Genomic DNA, 26388 nt, shown 5'->3' on the forward strand with positions numbered 1-26388 from the left:
GAAAAAGGGGGAGGAAGGAGATAAAGGAGGGAGAAGAGAAGGAGAGAGAGTGAGCGAGATCATGGCTGTCAGATACTGAGCTATAGTATAGATCTGAGTGGTGCGGCAGGGGGAGGACGAGCTTCACTGCACAGGAAGGGGGAGAAAGGGAGGGAGGGAGGGGGAGAGAGGAGGAGAGGCAGACGGCACCGCTCCTCTGCCAGGAAGGGAAGAGCAGAACGGGACCGGACCGAGGGAGGACACACACGTTCACCCCCACACAGTCACTCCTACAGAGAACCATTGGCCAGGTCAACAAGTAGAGGGCAAGAGAAGCTGGTGTGGGACGGGGGCGGATGCGCCCCCTCTGGCTGGAGCGCTGAGCCCAGGAAGAGGGGAAGGAATTGGGAGAGAGCCCCAGAGCCCCAGTTCCTCTGTAGGGTGAACCTGTCTTTCGATGACCATGGGGGAGTGGACCATTCTGGAGCGGCTGCTAGAGGCTGCTGTCCAGCAACATTCTACCATGATTGGGAGGTAAGACTTTGCCACTCATCACCTCTGTGTGTGTGTGTGTGCAAAAGTTTTTAATTCTTAATTTTTTCATGTTTGTGTGATGATTGTGTTTTTCTGATTGAAAGTGTGTGTGTGTCTCAGCAGTAGCCTCTACTCTCTGCCTCCCCTTCCCTCCCCTGAAGTGGGTCTAGGGTTTCCAGTATGATGGTGTTGATGTGAGCCATGACCAGCCTTTTAAAGCACTTCATGGCTTGCGACGTGAGTGCTACGGGGGTAGTCATTTAGGCAGGTTACCTTCACATTCTTGGGCTAAGGAACTATGGTGGTCTGCCTGAAACATGTAGGTATTACAGACTCTGTCAGGGAGATATTGAAAATGTCAGTGAAGACACTTGCCAGTTGGTCCGCGCATGCTCTGAGTGCACGTCCTGGTAATCCGTTTGGCCCCGCGGCCTTGTGAATGTTTAAAGGTCTTGCTCACATCGGCTATGGAAGCGGGATCACACAGTCATCCAGAACAGCTGGTGCTCTCATGCGTGCTTCAGTGTTGCTTGCCTCGAAGTGAGCACAAAAGGTATTTAGCTTGTCTGTTAGGCCATCATTAAGGGACAAGCTAATTGAACATAATAAATAGTATTACAAGGCATTAGGGTTAATTAATGTTGATTTCAACTTTTGGCACTTGTATTGATGGAGGGGCTTTGGGGGATATCTAGTAGAAGAGGAGAGAGAGAGATATACCGAGAGAGGACAGAAATGGAAGTGTGGAAGAGAGCGGAGCAACATGAGGAGGAGTTGAAGGTGGAAAAAATTCATCTGAACTTGGAGACGAGATTGCTTTTTGTGTAGTTTCTCTGGTTTTGTGTGTTCTCTACTTACAGCAGTGTAGTGGCAGAAGGTCATGCATGAACAGATTGGAGTCTAATTAGCAGTGGAGACATGCATTGAATACAAACATTCTGTAGTAGATTATTTTTTAATCTGGGGTGTAAAAAAAATCTGCTTCATTGTCTCTCGCCTGAGTGATTAGTCAAATTCAAAGTGTGATTTTCCACCCATTAACCACAATGTGAGTTACTGGTAAACTGCACTCACCATCTGTACAGAATAATCACACACACACACAACATTGCCATTTCCACATGCTTGCTTACCCAGCGAAATATATAGCTGTATGATTTGAAGTACAGTCCAGTAGAGAAGAAATCTAGTGTACTCTCTCTTTCTGTCCATTCCATGTTGAGCTGGGCTACTTGTGTTAGCATGGAGGCCAACAACTGCTGTGCTCATTAACCTCAACCCCAGGTAGTCCCCTGCCGCTAGGGCAACGCCTGACCTTCTCTCCCATCCGTCTCTCTGTGTGTGTGTGTGTGTGTGTGTATAACGTCTATCAGAGTGTGTGGCTAGAAGGCTATATACAGTAGAGGAGAGTGGGGTAAGTCGTGCCAAAGGGTTAATTGAGCCACCCCTTGTTTCTAAGAAACCATACACAAAATCAGTGACCAAATATTTAGGAAGAGGTTGTCATTTCATTGAGTCTGTGAAGGAAGAAGCCATATGTGGAAAGTGGTAAGCAAGTTAGATCCAAAAAACAGATTTTCACAAAGTCAAATGAATGTATTGTGTTATAAGTATCATGATGCTTGTATGTAAACTAAAGTAGATAGTTTAAATAATGTTTTATACAGCAGTTGAGATCTCTATAAGCTACAATATGAGGTCCTAAACCTAGCATGAAAATGCATCCTTGTAGATTTGTGGGCTAATATAGTAAAACTAGTTGCTTTAAGGTCAATTGTGCCATCTGTCCAGGGGAAAGTTGAGCCAATGGCTAATCAATATACCCCATACAAATGATGATTACATTTTGTCCGTTTTATGCATAGTATTTTGAAGACACCTCGCATTCATGCGATTACTCATTACTCATTCGAATGATGACAAATTCATTCTTCAGTTGGGTTCACCCCCTTCTAGGCCACAATTGAAGGGTTTTCTTCCCAGGTGAAACGCAAGGCATTGTCACTGGGTTATGAGGTTACACCAGGGCCTGAGCTTATGTTGAAAGTGTTTTTAAAAAGTACAAAGTGTTAGAAATGTGTCCCCATGTTTACCCCATCACTATGCTCAATGTACCCATACTCGGGGTAAGTTGTGCCAAGAGAACACTTTTTTGCCAAGCTGTTTTCAAAACTGTTATGTTTACATGCATTCAGATTATTTCCAAGGATACACAACACCCTAAAAAATATGCAGATATCTTTGTTAGAAAGAATACTACATTTCCCTTGATGTAATAATGCTGAATGTATTACTATATAATTTAACTTTCAACTTTCTTCAACAATGTGCGTTATGAAGATGTAACTATTTATGTATTGCTTAGTTTACTAAACTTCAGTTACATAATCACCTAAATAATCAAATCGGAGGTGATTATTTAACTTTAGTTTACTAAACTGAGCAACACAAACAATTTGCATTATGAAGAGGCTATTTAAGAAAAGTTTCAAATTAAATCACGTTGACAGATAATTATGAGGTTTTCACTTTGGACAGTGCTTTTGCACTATGAAGATGTCGCCCTCAACAATGTTCAAGGTGTTAAATGTAGGGTTGTGGTGTGTTATCACCATAGTATTTTCTGTCACGTTATTCAGCATCATATGGTGCACATGGTTTGGGGTCATGCTAGAGTAGATCAAAGTTCAGAAAGATACAAATGAAGTAGACCACACAAACAAAACCAAATAGGTGAGAGTGTATACCACAGGAGGTTGGTGGCACCTTAATTGGGGAGGACGGGTTCATGGTTATGGCTGGAGTGGAATCAGTAGAATGGTATCAAATACATTAAACACATGGTTTCCGTGTGTTTGATGCCATTCCATTTGCTCCGTTCCAGCCATTGTTATGAGCCGTCCTCCTCTCAGCAGCCTCCCCTGGTGTGTGTGTGTGTGTGTGTGTATGTATATATATCTATCTCTCCATGTGTCAGTGCCATTCTATTGATACACGGGATAAGGGATCTGAATTTTCTTCACATCTCCTTTGAGTTGAGATCAAACCTCTGTTTGGCAGCTGGAATCATTGATAGCCTGTCTGGTGCAAAAGACGAATAAACTAAATCAGAGAATTAATCAATGAATGAAACAATTCAGAAGCAGAGACAACTCTCAATTTGTCTGCAGCGTTTGACAGAGAGCATTATTAATGCAGACATGGACTTCTGTTCTTGTCTTTTATACTTAATCTGAGCGCTGCTGTTGATCATGCATTTTACAGGCCCGACAAGAAAGGCTTTACCCCATATCAAACATACTTCAAGACTAATACTCCTCAAGCAAAATTTGTCAATCCTTTTATTAATTGTCACATCTTCCTCTGTAGCATCTATATGTGTGGTGTAAAAGGCATTGTGGTGTTTCCACATTCTATGCCAGACGTGAGAAATAGCGAGAGACCAACTCTCTCGCCATCTCTCTCAGAACGATTTTCTTTACCCTAACCAATCAGGCTTCAAGACGGGTCATTCAACTGTGACTACTTTTCTCTGTGTCAAGGAGGCTCTCCGCTCTGCCAAAGCTCTCTCTCCTGTGTTCTCATCCTCCTAGATCTATACGCTGCCTTCAAAACCATGAACCATCAGATCCTCTCCGCCATATCAGGGCTGGGTGTCTTAGGCTCTGCACACTCTTGAATTGCATCCTACCTGGCAAGCCGCTCCCACCAGGTGACATGGAGAGGATCTGTGTCGGCACTACATACTCTCACGACTGGTGACCCACAGGGCTCGGTTCTAGGCCCTCTCCTGTTCCCTCTATACACCAAGTCACTCGGCTCCGTCATGTCCTCACATGGTCTCTCCTATCCTTGCTATGCGGATGACACTCAACTACTTTCTCCTTCCCCCCCTTCTGACACCCAGGTGGCGACACGCATCTCTGCGTGCCTAGCAGATATCGAAGCTTGAATGAGAGCCCACCACCTCAAGCTCAACCTCGACAAGACGGAGCTGCTCTTCCTCCCGGGGAAGGCCTGCCCGTTCAAAGACCTCTCGATCACAGTTGAAAACTGCACGGTGTCCCCCTTCCAGAGGAAAATAACCTTGGTGTAAACCTGGACAACACCCTGTCATTCTCTGCAAACATCAAAGCAGTGACTCGCTCCTGCAGGTTCATGCTCTACAACATCTGTAAAGTACAACCCTACCTCACACAGGAAGTGGCGGAGACCCTAATCCAGGCACTTGCCATCTCCTGTCTGGACTACTGAAACTCGCTGTTGGCTCCCCACTTGTGCCATCTAACTCCTGCAACTTATCCAGAATGCTGCAGCCCGCCTGGTGTTCAACCTTCCCAAGTTCACCCATGTCACCCCGCTCCTCTGCACACTCCAATGGCTTCCAGTCGAAGCTTGCATCCTCTACAAGACCATGGTACTTGCCTACGGAGCAGCAAGGGGAACTACCCCTCCCTACCTTCAGGCTATGCTCAAACCCTAGACCCCAACCCTCCGTTCTGCCACCTCTGGTCTCTTGGGCATCCCACCCCTTCCGCAGGTCCAGCTCAGCCCAAGCTTTTCGGTGTCCTGGAACCAGCTTCCCCCTGAACCTAGGACAGCAGAGTCCCCGCCCATCTTCCAAAAACATCTGAAACCCTATCTCTTCAAAGGCTGGGAGTTTGTACCTTTTGTCCCTCGGTAGCCTAGATAGATTCCTCTGGTTGCTCCTGTAGCTTGCTCAATACTGCTGATGTGGACATGAGGGTGTGTTGTAAATGATCCCTTAGTGTTTGGGCCATGTTCAATCTGTTTGGCCAACAGAACTGTCTGGTTAGCCTCTAGGCATTAGAGGTAACTGGTATCTCTGTGCTGGTCCATTCTGCCTGAACTTAGATGCTTATAGCTATTACAGCTATGGGACTTAGTGTTTAGATATATGCAGTGCATTCGGAAAGTATTCAGACCTTTACTTTTCCACATTTTATTACGTTACACCATTATTAAAAAATTGATTAAATAATAATAAAATCTTCATCAACCGACACACGATTCCACAGTTTTTTTTGTGCAAAAAATAAAAACAGAAATACCTTATTCAGACCCTTTGCTTTGAGACTCGAAATTGAGCTCAGGTGCATCCTGTTTCCATTGATCATCCTTGACACTTGGAGTCCACCTGTGGTAAATTAAATTGATTGGACATGATTTAGAAAAGGCATGATTTATAAGGACCCACAGTTGACAGTGCATGTCAGAGCAAAAGCAAGCCATGAAGTCAAAGGAATTGTCCATTGAGCTCCGAGACAGGATTGTGTCGAGGCACAGATCTGGGGAAGGGTAACAAAACATTTTTGCAGCATTGAAGGTCCCCAAGAACACAGTGTCCTCTATCATTCTTAAATGGAAGAAGTTTGGGACCACCAAGACTCTTCCTAGAGCTGGCCGCTCAGCCAAACTGAGCAAATGGAGAAGGGGCTTGGTCATGGAGGTGAACCCAATGGTCACTCTGACAGACCTCCAAAGTTCCTCTGTGGAGATGGGAGAACCTTCCAGAAGGACAACCATCTCTGCAGCACTCCACCAATCAGGCCTTTATGGTAGAGTGGCCAGACAGAAGCCAATCGTCAGTAAAAGACACGACAGCCCACTTGGAGTTTTCCAAAAGGCACCTAAAGGACTCTCAGAACATGAAAAACAAGGTTATCTGGTCTGATGAAACCAAGATTGAACTCTTTGGCCTGAATGCCAAGCATCACGTCTGGAGGTAACTTGGCACCATCCCTACGGTGAAGCATGGTGGTGGCAGCATCATCCTGTGGGAATGTTTTTAAGCCGCAGAGACTGGGAGACTAGCCAGGATCAAGGGAAAGATGAACGGCGCAAAGTACAGAGAAATCCTTGATGAAAACCTGTTCCAGAGCGCTCAGGACCTCAGACTGGGGTGAAGGTTCACCTTCAAACAAGACAATGACCCTAAGCACACAGCCAAGACAATGCAGGAGAGGCTTTGGGACAAATCTCTGAATGTCCTTGAGTGGCCCATCCAGAGCCCGGACTTGAACCCAATCGAACATCTCTGGAGAGACCTGAAAATAGCTTTGCAGCGATCTAACCTGACAGCGCTTGAGGGGATCTGCAGAGAAGACTGGGAGAAACTTCCCAAATACAGGTGTGCCAAGCTTGTAGCGCCATTCAAGACTTGAGGCTGTAATTGCTGCCAAAAGTGCACCAACAAAGTACTGAGTAAAGTGTCTGAATACTTACGTAAATATGACATTTCTGCTTTTTTATTTCTAAAATATTTTAATATAAAACCCTGTTTTGCAGTCATTATGGGGTATTGTATGTAGATTGATGAAAAAAGAAACAATTTAATCAATTTTACAATAAGGCTGTAACATAACAAAATGTGGAAAAAGTCAAGGGGTCCGAATTATTTCCGAACGCACTGTACATAGTGTATACAGGTTGCCTGGCTATCCAGACTCCTTGTTCCAGCCAAGTGATATGCCCACAGATGTTAGTTTCTTCTCCGCAGTGAGTGTGAATCTGAGTACCTCCCCGACCCTTCACCGAATGCGAACACATTCAGGGCCATCTGATTAGTGCAGAAACCGATGGGCTGGGCCAGAGCCAGAACACAAATACAGCAGTAATTGGCTTTGATACTCTGATTGGTTAGAGATGATCCTATGACTTTGTTTTGTACAGTGACCCACCACAAATTACTTCAATGATGGTAGTCTCAGACGAAAGTACTGTATGTAGCCAACGACAAAGCAGCGGAAGAATTAAGTGTGTCGTCGGGCTAACAGGAGTCTTATTTAAACTACTGTAATGTGTTGGTGTAAGGCTGTGAAGTTGTTTCATGTGGTCAGACTGCTATTTCAGAGAAGTGTTTCTGGTAAACTCATTATACATCAGGGTCCTGTCACCTGTGCAATGTGGGATTAGAAGGTATGTATATGTGACCGTTCTGGTATAATCCTGTTGATTAGATTATCTCCTGACTTCAAATCAAGTCTCTGCCTTCCTCCTGCCGTCACTGTGGTGTATACTCTGTGTTTGTCCTAACTGTCCTCTATAACCTTTCGCTCACCTCCCCTCTTTCTCCGCTTCCATTTGACACACAAACACAACCACCTGTGATCTCTTACAAAGCTGTAATGCGCTTTTGCAGGAGAGAAATAAGCCTGGGGGTTCTTGTATTAAATCAGATTTAAACACCTTGCAGGTAAAAGTGAAAGGAAGTGTGTTGATGCATCATTTTCACTGCAATGCTGTTGTGGGGACAGTGCCAGAGAGGAGTGGTGCGAAAAGAGGGGATAATGGAGGACAAGTGGATCAGGGAGAGATAAAACAATGGAAATGAGGAGATGGATGAGGAGGAAGGGATAAAGCTGCAGAGGCTGAGGAAAGAGGGGTTTGGAGCATGAATACACAGAGGCTGAGGAAAGAGGGGTTTGGAGCATGAATACACAGAGGCTGAGGAAAGAGGGGTTTGGAGCATGAATACACAGAGGAAAGAATACACAGAGGAAGGAGGAAAGAGAGGGAGGAAAGAGGGGTTTGGAGCATGGAGGAAGAGAGGGAGGAAAGAGGGGTTTGGAGCATGAATACACAGAGGCTGAGGAAAGAGGGGTTTGGAGCATGAATACACAGAGGCTACACAGAGGAAGGAGGAAAGAGAGGGAGGAAAGAGGGGTTTGGAGCATGAATACACAGAGGCTGAGGGAGGAAAGAGGGGTTTGGAGCATGAATACACAGAGGAAGGAGGAAAGAGAGGGAGGAAAGAGGGGTTTGGAGCATGAATACACAGAGGCTGAGGAAAGAGGGGTTTGGAGCATGAATACACAGAGGCTGAGGAAAGAGGGGTTTGGAGCATGAATACACAGAGGAAGGAGGAAAGAGAGGGAGGAAAAGAGGGGACGGTTCCATGTGCAGACGATCTGAGTAGGCAGCACAGGTTGTTATCATGATCAGCGGCATGCAGTGGTGGAAAAAGTACCCAATTGTCATACTTGAGTAAAAGTAAAGATACCTTAATAGAAAATGATTCAAGTAAATATGAAAGTCACCCAGTAAAATACTAATTGAGTAAAATTCTAAAAGTATTTTGTTTTAAATATACTTAACTAAAAGTATAAAAGTAAAAGTATAAATCATTTCACATTACTTTTATTAAGCAACCCAGATGGCACAATTTTCTTATTTATTTACGGAGAGCCAGGAGCACACTCCAATACTCAGACATAATTTACAAACAAAGCATTTGTGTTTAGTGAGTCTGCCAGATCAGAGACAGTAGGGATGACTTCTTGATAAGTGCATGAATTGGACCATTTTCATGTCCTGCTAAGCATTTGAAATGTAACGACTACTTTTCAGAGTCAGAGAAAGTGTATGGAGTAAAAAAGTACATTATTTTCTTTAGGAATGTAGTGGAGTAAAAGTAAATGTTGCTTAAATAGCAAAGTAAAGTACAGATACCGAAAACTATACTTAGGGAGGAGAATATGGGATTTTAACTAGCTCAAACACAAATTGAGAGTGGGAGCAAGAGATGGGGGAGAGACAGAAAGAGCGAGGGAGATGGCAAGAGAGAGGGAGGGCGGGAGAGAGATGCATCTGCAGTGCGATAGCCATAGTGTTGTAATGTAATTCAGCTCTCTAATCTCTGTGCTTGGTCAGGTCTTCATTATGTTCTGCCACCAGAAATTAGCTATGTCTTATTATGGAGACATGCTCCATATGAGATTAAATGACATTTTCACTCTGGGTGTCCAGTATGTGTGGCTGAACATTGTGTGACAGCTGTTTTTGTGCCCTTGGTGTTAGTGCACTGTCCATAACGTATATGTTACTGCTAGTTCTGTCTGTATGCATGCCTATTTGTGAGTGCTAGTATGTGTTTTTTAGGTGTGTGTGTGCGTGATGTGTGATGTGTGTGTTTTCCCAGTGCATCTGGTGTCAGTGCTCAGGGCCGGTGTTGCCCCTTGAGGCTGATGGCAACAGCTGCTGTGTGGATGAATGTGTGTGAGAGCCTCTGGGAGAGCCAGGGCCTGCGTGTCCAGCCAACACACCAGCTACTACATGAGATACCATAGGATCTAACACGAGTTATGAACACAGGTTAGGCAGCCTACACAGCTAAACTGAAATATACTGTAGAAGCAATACAGGACAGCTACAGAGCATTTAGAGGCCATACATCAAATGCATTGGATATAATGTCTTCAAAGCTATGCAATATTACCAACACACCATTTCAAGTATAAACCATTTTCACACTGCAGATATTGCAACAGACACCGGCTCTACACTCAGTTTACTGGCCGTTTCTTCCTTTCAGCATAACTTTAAGAGCTCTAGTAGCCTGCTCCGATTTGTGATTATAATGTCATCCTGAATCCAAAGAACTTTTGAGACTCAATTATCCACTTGGGCTGCAATCAGACATGCTCTTTAGCTTGATGAGCTAATTGGGTCTCCAGTTAGAGACCTGGCTGTGGTGGATCGCTAGAGGCTGCAGGGTGGTTCACATCACATACCAGCCAAGAACGCCTTCATCACTGGTACATTCATCTGGACTCACAACTGTGTATAAGCACACTGCTTGCTGTGTATGCTCACTGATCAATTGCAATACAGATCTGGAGAAGTTAGACCTTGAAAGTATAGTTGTCATATACTTCGAATCCTGTGGCTTTCAAGAGCTTTGTTTATACCTGGCACTAACCAGTGGTGCAAGGCATTTAAGTAAAAATACTTTAAAGTACTACTTAAGTAGTTTTTGGGTATCAGTACTGTTACGAATCCCTTTTGGCCTGACAGTCTAGGGGGGGGATGGTAATGAGACCCCGTAACATAACTCGTGCAATTTATGATAGTGACAAAGTAAAAGTGTGAACGAAATAACCACGACAACTGAAATCTACCATCAAACTCAGGGTTTATTAATAAACACACGGTAATGGAGGGAGCAGGAAAAGGGGCTGAGCTGGACCCCAGGAAAGAAACAATAAGTATTCAAAAACACCCCTAAGCTAGACTAGCCTACTTTAACAGCTAACTAACTAAAAATACAGTGGGTGGTCCACCCAGTTCTAACTAATGTATTTAACAAAGTTTACCTACGGGTAGTGTATGCCCATGGGCGACTTGTCTTGGTTCCCCCTTTTCCCACCAGCAAACAAACACCATAACCAAAAACAATACTCACAGGTGATGACAAAGTGATATGGAGGTGCTCAAACAACAGAGAGCTCAATACATAAAGAGGAGTGAAACAGAGAGATCTACAGACATGGCATTTACAGAGAGATTGAGCTCCACAGCAAACAACTGACAGGGTTTTTAAACAAAGTGAAAGGAACTGGGTAGGAAACAGGAGGAGGTGTGTCTTCTGATTGATGATTGGTGACTGATTGGGGAGTGATGATTTTCACCTGGGAGGGGAGAAGGAGAGAAAAGAAACACACACACAGGATATTTGTATCCGTAACAGTACTTTACTTTTTAAATTTTTGACAACTTTTGCTTTTACTTCACTACATTCCTAAAGAAAATTATGTACTACATACATTTTCCCTGACACTCAAAAGTACTCGTTACATTTTGAATGCTTAGCAGGACAGAAAATGGTCCAATTTGCACACTCATCAAGAGAACATCCCTGTTAATCCCTACTGCCTCTTATCTGGCGGACTCACTATACACAAATGCTTTGTTTTTAAATTATGTCTGACTGTTGGAGTGTGAAAATTGTGACGTCTGGTTTGCTTAATATAAGGAATTTTGAATTATTCATACTTTTGAATCTACTTTTGATACTTAACTATATTTAAAAACAAATACTTTTAGACTTTTACTCATAATGAATATACACAGCAAGCAGCGTTACTATAGAAACAGCCTGTCCAGATGAATGTACCAGTGATGAAGGCGTTCTTGGCCGGTCTCTTCCTGTATGCAAATTATTTGACAGATATTCAGGATGTGGACACAATCAGGACAAAGGACGCATGTTAGCACCAGGTATAGGACACACTGTAGGGCACTCAGTGGGTGCATTTAAACAAGCAGCAAATTCTGATCTTTTTTCCATTGATTGGTATTGTGACCAATCACATTAGATTTTTTTCATATCAGATCTTTTTAAGAGCTTATCTGATAGGTCAAAATACCTATTAGTAAAAAGCATATCAGAATTGGGCTGCCTGTGTAAACATAGCCAGTGTGAGATTGACTGATGTAAGACATAATGATTTTTCAGCATGTCTTGCTGTGAGGGAACTGAGGCCGGAGCTTTGATGCCGTAGTACAGCGCTGTGTAGATGTGGGGCCTGGATCCCCATCCTTGATCTTCTGGACCAGTTAAAACAGTTCTATCAATGGCCTTGTGTAAATTATGTTTTTTGCTTGATTGAAGAGGTTTCAAAAAAGCAGGCAAACTTCTAATTAAATCTTTTTGATCATCTGCAGTGGGCATCGGATATTCTGCTGGTGAGGGCCCAAGGGCCTTCTTCCCTTAATTTGCTCTAATGTATGGGCATTTTTCTCTCTGCAGGGTTTAGCAACACTGATGTTTCTAGATGACCTTCTTCCACTGCTTTCTGCTAATGCAGCAATCTACTGCATGCTGATTATCCTGTTCCACAGCAGAATACACACACACACACACACACACACACACACACACACACACACACACACACACACACACACACACACACACACACACACACACACACACACACAGAATCCCAAACCATCTCACACCTACACCCAGACAGTCCAACACTTGCATAAACCAACAGTTCAGTACTGCAGTAAAACTCACACTGTGCACCACCATCACATAACCTCAGTAAAGCATTGCAGGAAAAGCAACCCTGTGAATTCTACAGAGTCTAATAGATGGAACGGAAACTTAATAACCTGTGTCTTTCTAAGGAAATACAAAACATGGAAATATCCAACCATATTCAATACAATAATATATTAAACAATATAGATGTAAGCAGCAATGAACGGGGTCCACAGGATGACAGAAAGGACACAAGATCAGTTGGATAACAAAGCAAGCACTCTATCATGTAGGAACTACCTTCCTTTATGTGCAATCAGTGAAAGTATTACTATGGTTTTCTCTCAATACCACAAGGATGACACAAGTGAAGTATAGTGCTGTATGGTGGTTTTGAATGTAGCAGGTAATCATTTTTAATTCAATATATCAAATCTGGGGTCAATTTGACTAATGGTTTATGCTTCAGATTTGTGAAATATTTTCAATGTTATTTCCGTGATATGTCCCATTGTTAATCTGCATAATTTAAATCTCACATTCATTTCGATGAGACAAAGTCCACTCGATCAATAGTTATTGCTCTAGTATCCTATGTCACTGGTGCCAATGGCATCTATAGTGCCACAAACTGATCTAGTGCAGTCATCTAAGGTTGCAGTGACTTTATATTCACACAGCTTCTAAGGATATATACAGTACCAGTCAAAAATTTGGACACACCTACTCATTCAAGGGTTTTTCTTTATTTTTACTATTTCTACATTGTACAATAACAGTGAAGACATCAACACTATGAAATAACATATATGCGATCATGTGGTAACCAAAGAAGTGTTAAACAAATCCCAATATATTTTAGATTTTAGATTCTTCAAAGTAGCCACCCTTTGCCTTGATGACAGCTTTGCCCACTCTTGGCATTCTCTCAACCAGCTTCATGAGGTAGTCACCTGGAATACATATCAATTAACAGGTGTGCCTTGTTAAAAGTTCATTTGTGGAATTTCTTTCCTTCTTAATGTGTTTGATCCAATCAGTTGTGTTGTGACAAGGTAGGGGGGTATACAGAAGATAGCCCTATTTGGTAAAAGTCCAAGTCCATATTATGGCAAGAAAACCTCAAATAAACAAAAAGAAATGACAGTCTATCATTACTTTAAGACATGAACTTTGAAGTGAGGTCGCAAAAACCATCAAGCACCATCAAGCACTATAATGAAACTGGCTCTCACGAGGACCGCCACAGGAAAGGAAGACCCAGAGTTACCTCTGCTGCAGAGGATACGTTCATTAGAGTTTCCAGCCTTGGAAATTGCTGCCCAACTAAATGCTTCACAGAGTTCAAGTAACATACACATCTCAACATCAACTGTTCAGAGGAGACTGTGTGAATCAGGTCTTCATGGTCGAATTATAGCAAAGAAACCACTACTAAAGGACACCAATAATAAGAAGAGACTTGCCATTCTGCAACTATATGCCATCCCATCTGGTTTGTGCTTAGTGGGACTATCATTTGTATTTCAACAAGACAAAGACCCAACACCCCTCCAGGCTATATAAGGGTTATTTGACCAAGAAGGAGAGTGATGGAGTGCTGCATCAGATGACCTGGCATCCACAATCACCCGACCTCAACCCAATTGAGATGGTTTTGGATGAGTTGGACCGAAGGAGAAGCAGCCAACAAGTGCTCAGCATATGTGGGAACTTCTGTTGGAAGACTGTTGGAAAAGCATTCCAGGTGAAGCTGGTTGAGAGAGTGTGCAAATCTGTCATCAATGCAAAGGGTGGCTACTTTGAAGAATATAAAATATAAAATATATTTTGATTTGTTTAACATCTGTTTGGTTTCTACATGATTCCATGTGTGTTATTTCATAGATTTGATGTCTTCACTATTATTCTACAATGTAGAAAATAGTAAAAATAAAGAAAAACCCTTGAACGGGTAGGTGTGTCCAAACTTTTGACTGGTACTGTACATAAAATTTGCATTCCATATTTCTTGGCTTCATGTCCATAGGTTATTTTAGCCTGGGTTTGATGTGGTGCCATCTAGTGGTGTAGCGGGGCCATCCTTGAATTCCGCAACTAAACATTATCAAATTCATTAGAGGCTAATTCATTGAGTCTATATACTGTACCACATCTGGAGTCAATTTGACTTATGGTTCATGAGAAGAAGATTTAATGAGCATGTTTAGCATTAGCATATGTGCTAACATTCATCTATAGTGCAGCCATATTTGAATGCAGCAACTATTTATATATGGTTCATGGCAAGATTTTTTAAGTATTCTTAGCATATTTTAGCATATTAGTGTTTGTGCTAATACACATCAACTAGTATAATATGGCCATCTTTGAATGGATCAACTTTCATTTCTCAAACTCTTCAGTGACTATTGTGATGAGTGCAAAGACCACATTTGTAGTGAATCTGACTTTTAGTCCATGAGAAGAAGATTTTTTATGATTATTTTAAGCATTAGCGTTGCATAGTCAAAAAGGTTCATTGTTCATGGTGTCCTTATTTTTTTTTGAGATATCAATGCCAAACCTGACATGGTTTGTCACAGTAATGTCTCTGATGACTTCAAAAAGGTGAATGTTGTCAATGAAAATGAAAAGAATAAGAATTCAGACAATAACAATAACTTTGCTGTGAACCCCTATTGAGGCCTAATGAACACACGTGTCATGTTGATTATAGGTAGGTTAGGAGATAGAAACCATTCAGTCCTATTCAGTGGGAGTTTGAACAGACAGCTTGAGTAGTGTAATGTAGGTGTGGATGCGCATGGCTGGGCACGGCCCGCTTCACTGATGCAGCACACAGCAGGTGTTTGAACGATCATGACAATCACTCATAGTGATAGCAGGACCTGGACCAGACTGCACCAAGGGAACTGCTGCAAAACAAACTCACTCAGAGCATCTCTGTGACAATTTGACAGTGCAGAGACTCTTTCACACACAGACTCTACCGTTGTCGAGATATATATGGGAGAGTGGGATAGGTTGAGCCAAAGGGGTAAGTTGAGCCACTATTGTTTCTTTGAAACCATACAGAAAATGTATAATTCGACCAAATATTTAGGAAGAGGTAATCATTTCATGGGGTCTGTGAAGGAAGAAATCACATGGAAAAAGTTAGGTTAAAAAAATGAAACTAATTAATTTATTGTGATACTTGTATGTAAACCAATGTATATAATTTTAAGACTGTTCTATACATCGGTTGGGGTCTTTCTAAGCTTCTATATGAGGTCCTAAACCTAGTGCATCCTTGTAGCTGTGTGGGCTAATATAGTCAAAATGTTTGCCATGGGGTAAGTGGAGCCAATAGTTGAGCCAATGCCAAGTTCAGCAAATGTAAGTGTTTTCTTCCCAGGTGTAATGCAAGGCATTATTGCTGGGATATGAGGTAACAACAGGGCCTGGCTTATGTTAAAGGTGTAAAAAAAGTACAGTGTTTGCTAGGTGTTAAGCATGTGTTAAAATCTGCTTTAAATGATTAAATAACAAAAAACCTGTTGTGATTGTGCTGAATTGTGTTTGGGAAATAACAATAGACATGGTAATATTTCATTCATTACAGAAATTTGTAGGCGGCATAACTTACCCGGTTCTGTGGCTTAACTTACCCCATAGGTTGTTCCAAGAGACCACTTTTTTGGACAAGCTATGTTTTCAAAACTGTAATGTTCTATGAATTCTGATTATTTCTATAGATACTCAACATCCTGAAATATGATGTCTTTGTTAGAAATAATACTATATTTCCCTTGACAGAGTGAAGCTGAATGTAAAAATGGATCAACTTACCCCACCATCCCCTACAGAAGCTTGTCTTGTTCTATTATACATTCAATACATTGGCAGGACAATCATCTGCCACAGCTCTATATATTCTCACATTTCAAAGCCCAGAGATACAGTAGGTATAATAAGGGTCTTTGCCATTGGCTTTTTGGAACAGGACACCAATTGCTTCTCATCTAGCAGTGTCTGTCAAATGTCTTGCTGAAAAGAAACATCAATAGCCCTCACTTCATACAGACTAACCTCCATGTCCACTCAAACCATCAACCATCTAGATTTGATTTGTGGTATTTGTATTTGGAATCTGTCGCTGTTAACCCTTAATATGAAGCCTGAAGAGCTGTCACTGCCAGTGAAGCAAGCCATCATTAGGCTGAAAAAACCCATCAGAGAGATGGCAAAAACATGAGGTATGGCCAAATCAACTATTTGGTACATTCTTAAAAAGAAAGAAAGCACTGGTGAGCTCAGGAACACCAAAAAGCCCGGAAGACCAAGGAAAACAACTGTAGTGGATGACAGAAGAATTCTTTCCCTGGTGAAGAAAAACCCCTTCACAACTGTTGACCAGATCAATAACACCCTCCAGGAGGTAGGCATATCTGTGTCAAAGTCAACAATCAAGAGAAGACTTCACCAGAGTAAATATAGAGGGTTTACCACAAGATGTAAACCATTGGTAAGCCTCAAAAACAGGAAGACCAGATTAGAGGGTTTTTTTAAGTCTAAAAAACACCTGTACAGTTCTGGAACAACATCCTATGGACAGATGAGACAAAGATCAACTTGTTCCAGAATAATGGGAAGAGAAGAGAAAGGAAGGAACTGCTCATGATCTGAAGAATACCACCTCATCTGTGGTGGTGTGGCAGATAGCCTAGTGGTTAGAGTTTTGGGCTAGTAACCGAAAGGTTGCTGGATGGAATCCCCGACCCTGATAAGGTAAAAATCTGTTGTTCTGCCCCTGAACAAGGCAGTTCCTTGGTAGGCCGTAATTGTAAACAATTAACTGACTTGCCTAGTTTAATAAAGGTTCAATTTAAAAACAAATCTGTGAAGAATGGTACAGGTAGTGTTATAGCGTGGGCATGTATGGCTGCCAATGTAACTGGTTCCCTTGTATGTATTGATGACGCGACTGATGACAAAAGCAACAGGATGAATTCTGAAGTGTTTAGGGCTATATTATCTGCTCTGATTCAGCCAAATGCTTCAAAACTCATTTGATGGCGCTTCACAGTGCAGATGGACAATGATCCAAAGCGTACTGCAAAAGCAACCCAATACTTTTTTAAGGCAAAGAAGTGGAATGTTCTGCAATGGCCAAGTCAGTCACCTGACCTGAATCCAATTGAGCATTTCACTTGCTGAAGGCAAAATTGAAGGCAAAACGCCCGAAGAACAAGCAGGAACTGAAGACAGCTGCAGTAAAGGCCTGGCAGAGCATCACCAGGGAAGAAACCCGGCATCTGGTGATGTTTATGGGTTCCAGACTTCAGGCAGTCATTGACTGCAAAGGATTTGCAACCAAGTATCAAAACTCACAATTGAATTTATGAATGTGTTAGTTTGTCCAATTACTTTTGAGCCCCTAAAATGGTGTGTGTGTGTGTGTGTGTGTGTGTGTGGGGGGGGTGTACAAATAGTTGTAATTCCTACACGGTTCATACAATAATTTTGACAAAACCTTTAAATTAAAGATGAAAGTCTACAATTCAGGCACATCTTGATTGTTTCCTTTCAAATCCATTGTGGTTTCGCCAAAATTATGCAAATTGTGTCACTGTCCAAATATTTATTATAAAAAACGTTTTTAAAAAGAATAGAAAACAAACTGATAACTGGCTCAGGCCACAGTGTACTGTGCATTAGTTTGGTCCGCTAGAAAGTTAATTGTTCCATTTCAAATCTTCTTGGACCTGACTGTACATGAGAAAACGAGTGTGTTTGTTTGCTTGTGTTATTCCCTACATTCACGTGTGTATTGTAAGAGCAGGAGTGTGTAACAGTGTACTTGGCATGCATTTCCCATCTGAAACACCAAATGCGTAAAGATCTCTTCCATTTGATTTTCAAACACAATGAAAGGTAGTGTAGCGTACACACTCACAGCTGCTCCAAACGGCCAGACGCACATGCCATCTTGCACAAACAAGGGATATACATGGATACACACACACACACACACACACACACACACACACACACACACACACACACACACACACACACACACACACACACACACACACACACACACACACACACATGCACATACATACGCAAACACACAAATACACACACAAACAAGCTTACGCAAACACACAAACACACACACGCACAAGGCCCAGGTGGTGTGAGAACAGTCCTGCAGCAGCATGCTGCTCTATTTAATCTGTACCACAGTAACACATGTTCTACCCTGTCTGCCTCTGCTGCCCTGCTAGGAATTTGTTCCATCACTATTTCCCTCCACTTCAGCAGATGTTTTCTTTAATGAGTCCATCGCGAAGGTACCCTTCGTGTTATTGGTCAATGTGCAATTACTGGAAAACAAACTGGATGATCTACGATTAAGACTATCCTACCAATGGGACATTAAAACTCTAATATCTTATTTCACCGAGACGTGGCTGAAAGACGACACAGATCATACAGAGCTGGCTGGCTTCTCTGTGCATTGGCAGGACAGAGCAGCTACGTCTGATAAGACGAGGGGTGGGGTGTATGTCTATTTGTCAATAACTGCTGGTGCGCGATAAGAAGTCTAGATGTATTGCTTGCCAGAGGTAGAATACCTCATGATAAGCTATAGACCACGCTATGTACCAAGAGAGTTCTCATCTATATTATTCGTAGCCGTCTATTTGCCACCACAAACCGATGCAGGCACTAAGACCTCACTCAACGAGCTGTATAAGGCCATAAGCAAACAAGAAATGCTCATCCAGAAGCGGCACTCCTAGTGGCTGGGGATTTTAATGTAAGCAAACTTAAATCAGTTTTCCCTCATTTCTACCAGCATGTCAACCATGTGCAACAAGAGAAAAATGTTTATAGTCCACCTTTACTCCACATACAGAGACGCATACAAAGCTCTTGCTCGCCCTCCATTCGGCAAATCTAATCATAATTCTATCCTACTGATTCCTGCTTACAAGCAAAAACTGAAGCAGGAAATACCAGTGACTCGCTCAATACGGGAGTGGTCAGATGACGTGGATGTTACGCTACAGGACTGTTTTGCTTGCACAGACTGGAATATGTTCCGGGATTCATCCAATGGCATTGAGGAGTATATCACCTCAGTCTCCTGCTTAATCAATAGCTGCATTAACGAAGTCATCGCCACAGTGCCCGTACATTTCCCAACAAGAAGCCATGGATTACAGGCAACATCCGCACTGAGCTAAAGGCTAGAGCTGCCACTTTGAAGAATTGGGACACTGATCCGAACGTTTATAAGAAATCCCGCTATGCCCTCAGACGAACCATCAAACAGGCAAAGTGTCAATATAGGACTAGGATTGAATCCTACTACACTGGCTCTGACGCTCATAGGATGTGGCAGGGCTTGAAAAATATTATGGACAACAAAGGGAAACTCAGCTGCGAGCTGCCCAGTGACGAGCTAAAATCTACCAGACAAGCTAAATGCCTTTTATGCTCGCTTTGAGGCAAGCAACACTGAAGCATGCATGAGAGCACCTGCTGTTCCGGACGACTGTGTGATCACGCTCTCGGTAGCTGATGTGAGCAAGGCCTTTAAACAGGCCAACATTCGCAAGGCCGCAGGGCCAGATGGATTAACAGGACGTGTACTCATGCGCGGACCAACTGGCAAGTGTCTTCACTGACATTTTCAACCTCTCCCTGACCGAATCTGTAATACCAACATGTTTCAAGCAGACCACCATAGTCCCTGTGCCCTAGAAATCGAAGGTAACCTGCCTAAATGATTACCGCCCCATAGCACTCACGTCGGTAGCCATGAAGTGCTTTGAAAGGCTGGTCATGGCACACATCAACTCCATCATACCGGAAACCCTACACCCACTCCAATTCACATACTGCCGCAATAGATCCACAGAAGACGCAATCTCAATCGCGTTCCACACTGCCCTTTCCCAGTTGGACAAAAGGAACACCTATGTGCCCAAAAAGCTCATCTCTAAGCTAAGGACCCTGGAAGTAAACATCTCCCTTTTCAACTGTATCCTGGACTTCCTGACATGCCGCCCCCAGGTGGTCAGGGTAGGCAACAACACATCTGCCACGCTGATCCGCAACACTTGGGCCCCTCAGGGGTGCATGCTCAGTCCCCTCCTGTACTCCCTGTTCACCCACAAATGCATGGCCAAGCATGACTCCAACACCATCATTAAGTTTGCTGACGACACAACAGTGGTAGGCCTGATCACCGACAATGATGAGACAGCCTATAGGGAAGAGGTCATAGACCTCCGAACAGTCACACATTAACATTGACGGGGATGAAGTGGAGCAGGTCGAGGGTTTCAAGTTCCTTGGAGTCCACATGACCAACGAACTATCATGGTCCAAATACACCAAGACAGTTGTGAAGAGGGCACGAGAACACATTTTCTCCTCAAGAGACTGAAAAGATTTGGCATGGGTACCCAGATCCTAAAAAGTTCTACAGCTGCTACAGCGCGAACAAAAAGGAGGTATTTGGACATAAATTATGGACATTATCAAACAAAACAAACATTTATTGTGGAACTGGGATTTCTGGGAGTGCATTCTGGTGAAGATCATCAAAGGTAAGTGAATATTTATAATGCTATTTCTGACTTCTGTTGACTACACACCATGGCGGATATCTATTTGGGTTGTTTTGGTTTCTGAGCGCCTTACTCAGATTATTGCATCGTGGCTTTTTCGGTAAAGCATTTAAAAAAAATCTGACACAGTGGTTGCATTAAGGAGAAGTGTATCTATAATTCCGTGCATAATAGTTGTATCTTTTATCAATGTTTATTATGAGTATTTCTGTAAATTGATGTGGCTCTCTGCAAAATCACTGGATGTTTTGGAACTACTGAACGCCAATGTAAACTGAGATTTTTATATAAAAAATATGAGATTTTTATATAAATATGAACTTTATCGAACAAAACATACATGTATTGTGTAACATGAAGTCCTATGAGTGTCATCTGATGAAGATCCTCAAAGGTTAGTGATTAATTTATCTCTATTTCTGATTTTTGTGACTCCTCTCTTTGGCTGGAAAAATGGCTGTGTTTTTCTGTGACTTGGCTCGGACCTAACATAATCGTTTGGTTTGCTTTCACCGTAAAGCCTTTTTGAAATCGAACACTGTGGTGGGATTAACAAAAAGTGTATCTTTTAAAATGGTGTAAAATACTTGTATGTTTGAGGAATTGTAATTATGGGATATCTGTTGTTTTGAACTTGGCGCCCTGCACTCTCACTGGCTGTTGTCATATCGATCCCGTTAGCGGGATCTCAGCCCAAAGAGGTTTTTAACAGCTTCTACCCCCAAGCCATAAGACTGCTGAACAATTAATCAAATGGCCACCCAGACTATTTACATTGACACCCCACCCCTTTGTTTTTACACTGCTGCTACTCTCTGTTTATTATCTATGCATAGTCACTTTACAAATGACCTCGACTAACCTGTACCCCCACACATTGACGCGGTACCGGTACCCCCTGTACAGAGCCTCGTTATTGTTATGCCATTTGCTTGTTACTTTTTTATTTGATTACATTTGATTTACTTTAGTTTATTTAGTAAATATTTACTTAACTCTATTTCTTTGTTAATTGTTAATTAATGGCTTCTAAGTAAGCATTTAAGGGTAAGACATGTGACAAATAACATTTTATTTTATTTGATCTTTCTCATTTTAAGTCTCTGTCTCTTACCTTTATCTAGGTTTATTTCACTTCTCACCCCCCCCCCACACACACAATTATTTTTTCTCTTACTCCCTCGACCCTCATGTTCCTCTCATCTCTTGCTCTCCCCTCTCTCTCTGAGAGAGGAGGTTCAAAAGGTGGTTGCTGTGGTAACCGGCTATGAAGAGTGGGTGTGGGGCTAATTTTAAAGACACATCAGGGTCTCCTTTGACACTTTGCTATTAAAAAACTAGAAGAGAGAGGGAGAGAACAGGAGATATGGAGGGGGAGGGAGGGACAGAGAGAGAGAGAGGGGGGGTGGAAATGACAGCACGTGTTCAGCAGTGCGACAGACTTTAATTGAACAGCCACTGGTAGCTGCCTATGGCACGTAAATGGAGGCTATCTAAGCTGCTTAGCTACAGTGGAAATGGAGGTCTGCATCTTCTGAGGAACTCTACAGGCTAGTGGTCCAAATAAAGTGCACACACTCAATCAATGTCCCATTGAACACTTCCCCAATATTGTGTGCTAAATAATGAATACACAGAAAGGGAGGGAGTAAGAGCAGAAGAGACAGGGCATTGCTCCAGGGCAGCACTAGCAGTGGATTTTAAACATAGCTGATTTGGTTTAATTTGGTTTACATATCCACTGATGCCAGTGGAGCATATTGTAGTACATAAGGAAGCATAGATAAAGTACAATAGCCTACAATATAATGCCATTTAGATCTTGTGTGTCTGTGTGTGGATGTAGTAGTTCTGGGTAGATTGAGGAGGTGTGGGATTAGGCTCTCAACTCATGTCTCGAAAGGCAGAACTGTGAGGGAGAGAGCTCATGTCTTATCTGTCTAATGTTGAAAAATGAATGGAAATGCTGGCTGGATGGGAGACAGGTGGGGTTACGCTCAGCCAGCAACATAATGGATATTCATGCAGGGACCCACATGTTCATTATTCACAGTAATGACTGAGACTCTCCTTCTCTCCATCCTCTCCTTCCTTCCTTCCTCCTTTGTGTCTTAAATCTCAGCAACACACACAAACACATGCATACATGCACTCACACACGCACACATGCAAACAGACACAAACACACACACATTTTAATGTGTAAGTCTGAATAGTTTTTCTGTGAGTGTGTTGTTCTCATTCAGCTAAGGAGTGTTGATGAGTGTGAAATGCCCTCTATTCGTGTGATATCCCCTCATCTTGCATACCCACTGGGTAATGCACTTCAGTGAGACCATCCAGATGCTTACCTCTATATACCCTGCTTAACTTTGGAAACAACTGTGCTCATTTTAGCAAAGCTATCAACACATTTGAGATTCCATACTGATGACTTTAAAAAAAATGTATTGTACTGTCTGTATGTATTGTCCACATTGATTCCACGTCACAATATGTTGACAAATTACGTTGAAACAGAGTTGATTCAATCAGTGTGCACAGTCTGTAGTGTGTTCACGTGAGCATGCTATTTAGAGCGCAACAACTCCACCCCTCCATACACACTGCAGCAGCTGAGGGATTTGTCCACACGCACACACACACACACACACACACACACACACACACACACACACACACACACACACACACACACACACTACTACACACATCTGATGAAACTTGTCCTTGGTGTGAGAGCTACTTTTGTCTCTATTGATTTGCTATGGTTGAGCTGAGGTACATAAGCACAGCCTTTATTGGTTTAAGACAAATGATGTCACTCTAACTCACACATAATAAAAGTCAAATCCAACATGCAAACACAGTGCCGAGGCACTTTTACTGAATTATAATAGACCAGTAACATCATACAGTATACTGTACTGTATGATGTATCACAGTATCACAGTACTTACAATGATTCTTTGTTCTGCTCTGTGACAAATTTCTTACAGGGAAATTTTACACTCCTGATAACACAACTGAAATTCTGTATTTTTCTTCTTCCCCCCTTCCTTCTCCCCTCTTTCTTTCTCTCCAGGATCCTGCTGACTGTAGTAGTGATCTTCCGTATTTTGATAGTAGGTATAGTGGGTGAAAAGGTCTATGAGGACGAGCAGATAATGTTCATCTGCAACACTATGCAGCCGGGCTGCAACCAGGCCTGCTACGACAAGGCCTTCCCTATATCCCACATCCGCTTCTGGGTCTTCCAGATCATCTTGGTGTGTACGCCCAGCCTATGCTTCATCACCTACTCCGTACACCAGTCCGCCAAGCAGCGTGACCGTAGTTACTCCATCCTGCACCCCTACATAGACCACGGTCACGCAAGTCACCACAGTCGTGGAGGCGATCACCATGCCCGCAAGCTGCGCAACATCAATGGCATCCTGGTGCAGAACCCCGACAGCGGCAAGGAGGAGCAGGACCTGGAGGTCAAGGAGATCCCCAACGTGTCCCGGGGGCTCACGCAGGCCAAGAGCGCCAAGGTTCGGCGGCAGGAGGGCATCTCCCGCTTCTACGTCATCCAGGTGGTGTTCCGTAACGTGCTGGAGATCGGCTTCCTGGCCGGCCAGTACTTCCTGTATGGCTTCAACGTGCCAGGGATGTTTGAGTGTGACCGCTACCCCTGTGTGAAGGAGGTGGAGTGCTATGTGTCACGCCCTACAGAGAAGACGGTGTTCCTGATTTTCATGTTTGCAGTGAGCGGCATCTGTGTGCTGCTCAACCTGGCCGAGCTCAACCACCTGGGCTGGAGGAAGATCAAGACGGCCGTCAGGGGTGTTCAGGCCCGCAGGAAGTCCATCTGTGAGGTGCGTAAGAAGGACGTGCCGCATGTGTCCCAGGCCCCCAACCTGGGCAGAACTCAGTCCAGTGAGTCAGCCTATGTCTGACAGAGGTTCCTCCACATGGGGGGACGTGGACTTCTGGACCAAGCAAGCTTTTTCTGGGGAGGACAAACACTTAGCCCAGCTCCCCCCACCCTAAGGGGCACTAACTCTATGTACACTGCAACATTATTCAGGAGCGCAGAGGGACCTCACATGGACATATTGGAGGATTATTGGAGAGAAGAGCTTTTTGGACTCTACAAGAGAGAGAAAGTACGTCAAGGGCAGTTTTGTTGCTGTTACTAAAGTTAGATTTTAACTGTAGGGGGAGTTGTGCTCTGAGTCCTAGGTGACACTAGGTGCCTTCCAAGAGAACACACTGGAAAAAGAGGACATAGGACTAATTACTGTAAGAATATGAAATAAGGACAGTTAAATAAGAATTAAGTCTCACCTAAAAAGTGCTATCCTTTGCTTTTGCAACATAGTCCCTTAGTTTCTTTATGTATGTGTGCATATGCAAGAAGGTATGCCTGCACGTGTGTGTGCGACAGATAAAGCAGTGTGTATGCCTTTGTTCTGCAGAGTCAGAGCAGGGATGATGGGTGAAGTTGAGTTGCTGAGGGAATGAAAATAACTTTCTTTCAGTTATTTTCCTTCCCTGCGGCAGCTCCAATGTAAGGAGGAGCCAAGCAGAGGTGATGTACCTTTTAAAAAAACGTCAAAAATCAACACTAAAACTATACCTCAGCACAAACTGGAAACCTCCTCTCCCCATCTCCACTCCCCCAAGTAGCACCCCCTCCTCTCCCCGTCCCCACTCCCCATGTAGCACCCCTACCTCCCTCCTCTCCCCCACTAAGCACTCCCTCCTCTACCAACTCCCCCACTAGCACCCCCTCCTCTCCCTGTCCACACACCCCCACTAGCAACCCCTCCTCTCACCGTCCCCGCTCACCCAGTAGCACCCCCTCCCTCCGCTCCCCCACTAGCACCCCCTCCTCTCCCTCTCCCCACACCCCCAGTAGCACCCCTCCTCTCCTCTCCCTGTCCCCACACTAGCACCCCCTCCTCCCCCACTCTCCCACTAGCACCCCCTCCCGCTCACCTAGTAGCACCCCCCTTCTCCCCCACTCCCCCACTAGCCCCCCTCCTCATCCCACTCCCACAGTAGCACCCCCTCCTCCCACTCCCCCACTAGCAACCCCTCCTCACCCGCTCCCCCAGGAGCACCCCTCGTCTGCTCGCTCCCCACAAGCACCCCTCCCCCACTAGCACCCCCTCCTCCCTCCGCTCCCCACTAGCACCCCCTCCTCCCTCCGTTCCCCCACTAGCACCCCCTTCTCCCCCGCTCCCCCACTAGCACACTAGCACCCCCTCCTCCTCCCACTCCCCCAGTAGCAACCCCTCCCCCTCCGCTCCCCCACTAGCACCTCCTCCTTCGCCCACTCCCCCACTAGCACCCCCTCCTTTGCCTCACTCCCCCACTAGCACCCCCTCCTCCACCCCTCCGCTCCCCCACTAGCACCCCTTCCGCCCTCCGCTCCCCCACTAGCACCGTCTCCTTCGC

General features: G+C 43.7%; 1 protein-coding gene across 1 annotated transcript; it reads left to right on the forward strand.

Annotated features, from left to right (window-relative positions):
• On the forward strand, positions 1–25654 carry LOC112257709 (gap junction delta-2 protein-like). Its single transcript, XM_024431492.2, has 2 exons — positions 1–513; positions 24026–25654. Exons 1-2 carry the CDS (start codon positions 437–439, stop codon positions 24879–24881), a joined length of 933 nt encoding a protein of 310 aa, XP_024287260.1. The 5' UTR covers positions 1–436; the 3' UTR covers positions 24882–25654.
• The last annotated feature ends 734 nt before the right edge of the window (positions 25655–26388 follow it).

The sequence above is a fragment of the Oncorhynchus tshawytscha genome, linkage group LG09, assembly GCF_018296145.1.
Source record: "Oncorhynchus tshawytscha isolate Ot180627B linkage group LG09, Otsh_v2.0, whole genome shotgun sequence".
Classification (NCBI taxonomy): Eukaryota; Metazoa; Chordata; class Actinopteri; order Salmoniformes; family Salmonidae; genus Oncorhynchus; species Oncorhynchus tshawytscha.